At 39.3% G+C, this 6000-nt stretch overlaps 1 protein-coding gene across 2 annotated transcripts in view; it reads right to left on the reverse strand.

Moving 5' to 3' along the window:
* The window catches only part of MAP3K7CL (MAP3K7 C-terminal like), a 52814-nt gene that overhangs the window by 39711 nt on the left and 7103 nt on the right, over window positions 1-6000 (reverse strand). For both annotated transcript variants that reach the window (XM_012657356.1, XM_012657355.1), the window contains exon 2: window positions 5076-5184. In XM_012657356.1, coding sequence (XP_012512810.1) covers window positions 5076-5145 — 70 coding nt within the window. In that variant the 5' untranslated portion in view covers window positions 5146-5184. The remainder of the gene's footprint in view (window positions 1-5075; window positions 5185-6000) is intronic.

Genomic DNA, 6000 nt, shown 5'->3' on the forward strand with positions numbered 1-6000 from the left:
GAATTCCTATTGAGTCCCCCATTAATATGAAAAAAAAAACAATCCCAAAGAGAAAAAAAAAAGATAAACTTCAACATTCATTTATAGCTTAGTGTGGATGAGGTTTTCCAGACTCATTCCAGATAATAAGAATTAAGAATGTGGAGAGAAGAGATTACCAGAAACCTTTGGACCCTGAGGAGGCAGGGGAAATAACACCAAAGGTAGGAAAATTGAAGAAAGAGAACAATGACAAGAGCCACTTCACCTGCATCACAATTTTGCTGAGAGCCAGTTTTACATGTGTACACAAAAAGACATTCGGGCTATACCCTGCTTTGTTAAATAAATTTGTGGCTATTTCAGCTAAGCCACATAATTCCCACTACCACACAAAACACCCTGATATTTGAGGAGAAAATGGTATTTTTTAAAAAAGACACCAATGGAATGAGTCCTGGATTTTTTTTTTTAACTAAAAGTCAGATGATTAATTTATGTCCAGATATGAAAACTTCTAATAGCTTGAAAGAATTTTTAAAAACAAAATGTCAAAAAGCTACCAGCTTGAGTTGATACCAGTATCGTTGACTCTTTCTAAACGAAAACTAAACACTTTAAAAAAGAGAGAGAAAGAGAATTCCAAAACCAAGGTCTAAATTTACATGAGAGTGTGCCAGATTTTAGCTCAGCTAACGATAAAGAAAACTCTCAAGTAATTAACATGAAATCCCAATGTCTATCCAACTCTAAATTCTCTCTGATTGGAGAAGGGCCAGTGATTTCTAATAACCTAAGAAGTGGGATTCATATTTCTTTTCTATACACTTTCTATTAAGACAACTAATTGTGTGAAAGTCCCATTTCAGAAAGTTAACACTTTGGAATTCCCAGTTTAGCAGTAATACCAATCATGCCATGAGCTTATTAAAGACAGGTACTGCTGCCTCTTGGAATTACGATTAGCTAAGTATTACTTAATGAAGGGCTCTGATGATAGGCTAGAAATGAGGATTGTATTTTAAAAGGCTATATATTTTTTTCAAAAACTTCGCTTCCCTTATTTAAGCCGCCAGAGGTCCATGGTCTATGTGCAGTCTTGTGGATTATTCTGCTATCACTAAACAATTGACCAACTCCCCATTTACCAGGGCCAGTCTGTCGCCAAGTCCTTTTACCCATTGTTTCAAAACGTACTTTGAATCCAGTCCTCTCATTTCTTTCTCTAATCTAGGTTCTCATTGCTTTGTCTCTATATCATTATAAAAAGCCTCTTCCATTTTCTCATCTCTCCACATTCCAGGCTATTCTGCCAAATTTTTAAAAGTTTCATCATTTTGCTTAAGGACTTTTGACACTCTATTGCTTCTTACTGATCAAGTCCAAATTCTTTTGCTGAACTTTTGTGATTGACTTGGTAACTCCAGCCTACTGCTATCTAAACAGGTGCTCTAGGTAACCTCCACCACAATGCCTGGCTCAAAGCAGGGCTTAGTAGACACCATGTTACTATTCCACCATTCAGACCTCTGCTCCAATAGAGTTTTTAGTATTTTCTGAACACATCATGCTCTGACTCCTAGATTTTGTTCATGTTTTCTGTTTGGAGTGAAAAGAAAGAAAACTGGTTAAAAGATATGAATCCACCTTTTCTGTACCTGAGTCCCAGAAATGAGACCTTTCCTGTATTGCCCCTATATACCCTACCTGCCTTCAAGCCCACTCTGACTATCACCTCTTCCTAGAAGCTGTTACCAACTGCTCTGGGTGGCACAGACGTTTTTCGCAGTCTCTTTGCCCTATGAAGTTCATGGGAAAGATCATGCTGTTCCCCTGTTTTGCACATCGCTTCACTCATCCACCACCTTTGGCGGAATGCTGGAAACACAGAAACCCAGTAAAGGTCAGCTAATTGAACAGAGGAAGAAATAGGACACCCACAATCTGCTAACTGGATAACTAGTCCTTAAATAGTTACAGGTCAGTTACATTATAAAAGCCACCCTGACATCAAGCAGAAGTGCGATATATAGGTGGGACACCCAACTCCTTAGTGGTTTACATGTGCCTTAGTACTCCGCAATCAATTATTAATATCATAACTACAGGGATAAATTGAATGCTTAATTTGTATCAAGCACTTTGGTAATACTTTACCTATAAAGTGTCATTTCAATCTTTTACTGCAATCCTGTGAGTTACTACTATGCACATCTTTATGGGAAACTGAATTTTAGCAATGCTGAATACCTCATCCAAGATTATACAAATAGTGATGGAGATGGGTCTGAAATCATACCTCTCTGACTCCAAAGCCCTGTGTCCTTAACCACGACATCTCAGGAATATATAGTCCTAAAACGACTAGAGGAAATGAGCATTAGACCAGGCTTATAAGAAATGACCATGTGAACATTTACAAGCAAAGATATCTCCTTTTCTGAGGGACTCTGCTTATTCATCAACAATAAATCCAGCAATATGAAATTACTCCCCAAAAGCCCTCCTTAGTTTCCTCATTTACTGTGAAAGTCTAGGATGTTTTCCCCCTAAATGTGTGGTCTGCAGGCCACATATACTGGAATTCAAAAGGCATGCACAGCTTGTGTGATGGCAAGTGTTGCTCTGGGTGACACTCCACATGCTCCTCATTCAAGAATTCAGAAGGAGTGTCCTCAGATATCTGCAAAGTGCTTTTTGTGTACTCACAATCTCACGTGTGTGCAAAAATACAGAGTCCTGGGTCCTGACTATTCCATGAAATCTTGCATTTGTGATCTTAGAAAAGTAATGATGTCAGGTGGTACAAAGGCAATTTACGTAACCAAATCATTTGTACCCCCATAATACTCCAAAATAAAAAAGAAAAGAAAAAAAAGGAAAGTAATGGGTTTCCTGAATCGGAATATACAGGAGTGGGGCCTTGGAACATGTGTGGGTGCTCGCAGATGATTATTTTAATCAGACAAGGTTGGGAAACAATGAACCCCAGCTCCTGCCTTAGATTCTCCAAATGGGTGCACTTTCTATAGTTATAGAGACACACTGATCATAAGATAAAAATAATTAATTTTGGTAGATTTTTCATAAGCCTTCATAAGCATCTTCTTGTGGGGCTTGAGAGTAAGAATTATTTAAAATAAATTATAGCCCCTTTTGAAGCTACCTATTAAAAATAATGAATTTCAAAAGGTGCATTCTTGAGACATTGGAAAGAGAAGAGAAAGAGACTGGAACAAGTCAATCTAAACTGATAGATGAAAAACACATGTGAGCTCCCAGTCAGGTACCGAGAGTGTTCAAAGGATGGTAGCAAATTAATTACAAGTTGTTCATCTTGTACTTCATGAAAGAATCTATTCATGCAGCCCAAAGATGGAGATCCACCACTCTATGGCTGTTTTCTGTGCGTAAATTCTGTTAAAATGTTGACAAGGGAACGGTACATTTATTTGGTCCAAAATTACGATGTACTGCTTGAGATAAACAAGCTTTATATACCAAAATTTTCTTTGTAAGGATGCTGATCATAATAAGACTTGTTCTGCTCATATGGGGCATGAGCAAAAAAAGGGCAATGATACATCTTCTTTCTCCCTGGATTTTGGGTTTGCATGTAAGTGTCTTGAGAGCTAACCGCTCAAGCACTGATTATTCCTTGAAATCTTGCATTTATGAAATGCATAAAAACAGGAGGGGCTTTCCTTTCTCCTTTTAGAGAAGCAGCATGGAATTATGGAGAGAGTTCAGACTTACAAATCTAAGGCTCTAAGTTTAGATCATAACTCCATTACTTACTAACTGTATGTCTCTGAACCTCAATCTCTGTCTTTGTACATAGGGAACATTAATGTTTATATTGCACGACTGTTTTAAGGATCAGAAAAAATATAGGTGAATGCCTAATACAATAAAGAAGTTCAATTAATGGCAGTTGTCATTTCTATGTTGGGTTGGATCGATTTGCCTGTTAGGAAGATTTCCCTTCACCACTGTCTTTCAGAGTGACCCTGAGTGGGGACATAGCTCAACAGTAGGTCGTGGGAAGAGTGTTGGAAAAATAAATGATGAAGAGTCAAGGCTTCAGGTCTTCCTACTATGAAATACATACTCCAATGGGGGTTAAACAGTCTGGGAAACTCCAGTGTAAATGTGTCACCTCTATAATCACCTGGTAAAGTAACCCCAAGCCTGTATCAGCTGTGTAACATTAGACTTCACAGCATCTAGCTCTAGCTCCTTACTTTGCATTATTTTGGAATGATCCTGTCCCTTTTCAATCATTACTTTTTAAAGCATCACCCCTACATGGGTGTTGTAGGGGAGGGGAAGAGAGAGAGTGAGAGACCTCAGAAGACCCAGGGTTTAGATGGTAATGTTGTTTAAGCATGTGACTCTAACAAATGCACTAAACTAAGAGCAATGGCCAACACCAGTGGAAGAGAGCCAAGCCTTGCTTTCCTCACCACTGTGACCTCCTGCCACACGAGGTCCTTTGTTCAAAGGTGGTGCAATTCAATATGTGTGTTAAGAGGTCACCGAGGGGAGCCATGACGACAGGCTCCAACTATGGCAGCCTCACCTCAGACCTTACTATTTCGAGAGGCTCCTCCTCACCTGTCCCATTCATCACTCTTGCTCAAGTTTGTTTATCTCCCCGGAAGTGTGGGAGCACCAGTGAGAAACGAGCATTTCGAACTTAGGCTGCTGGAACCAGGACAGTGATATTTTTATATTACCTCACCAACTGCCAGCTCTTAATAAATGTTTCCTCATGCGGTTTTAACAATAACGCACATTTCTATTGTTAGAAATTGTTATAGTTCGATGATTTTATTCTAAAAGAAAGCTAAAATGGCAGGAGGAAAGGGGGAGAGCTAGAACAACCAGAGGATTCAAGGTGGAGGTGGGGGGAAGTGTGACCAGAGGTGTTCCTGGAAGCCACCACCGAACAATGCATGACGAAATATCACACTCCCCATCATCAGGTCATGCAAACATGCAAGTTTAAATTTTCTACAGAAGTGTGGAATTAGAAAAGATGGCAAAAGGTGGGGCATGAAGGAGGCAGCCCTTTCTCCCCAAGCAGAGTATACCTGAGGCGTCATTGAGGCTAAAGGCGATGCGTACAGGCTTATCTGCAGGTACCCTGGTGGTGCTGATCATGTGGGCACCTGAGCCTTGGCCTTCTCCTGGGTCTTCCAGCTGTGAGGACAAGAGAGAGCCATTGTCACTTTGCCCCACATCATCACTCTGAATACTGAGAGGACCCTGGAAGTTATAGGGAAAAGTTAGTAAGCATTGCCTTCTTATTTTAAAGATACTCCTAGGCCAGGCATGGTGGCTAATGCCTGTAATCCCAGTACTTTGAGAGATCAAGGTGGAGGGATCGCTTAAGGGAAGAAGTTCAAGACCAGCCTGGGCAACATAGTAAGATCCTATCTCTACAAAAAAATTTAAAAATTAGCCCTGCATAGGGGTGCACACCAGTAGTCCCAGCTACTTGAGAGGCTGAGGTGGAAGGATCCCTTGAGCCCAGGAGTTCAAAGCTGCAGTGAACTGTGATCCAGCCTGGGTGACAGAGAAAGAACCCATCTCTTTAAAAAAACAAAACAAAACAAAAAAAAAAACTTTCTCTGAGCTTTCTTTTCCTATTCACATACCTCATTTACAAAATTTTTTTCTGACTTATAAAAAAATTGCTTTTTCAATATACATCCAGAATGAATGAAACGTGGCAAAAAATCTTCACCTGCCTTACTTTTCCAGTATCCTTTCACACTGGCCAGTTCAATCCTGGCCCTTCAAAGTTATATATAGTGTTTTATTTTTAATTGAGGGGGATAAAAGGAGATATAGTCTTAATAAGGTAACATACGGTTTCAGATTAGTCTAGATTTTCATGCTCAAAAGCCTAAATTGAATCTGAATTATTGATCTGAGAATGGTAAAGAATGAATATCATGGAATCATTTAAATAGCAAATACCATTTAATTACATTATGAATATTAATACTTTAT

This window comes from Propithecus coquereli, unplaced genomic scaffold, assembly GCF_000956105.1.
Source record: "Propithecus coquereli isolate 6110/MARCELLA unplaced genomic scaffold, Pcoq_1.0 Scaffold54, whole genome shotgun sequence".
NCBI classification, from domain to species: Eukaryota; Metazoa; Chordata; class Mammalia; order Primates; family Indriidae; genus Propithecus; species Propithecus coquereli.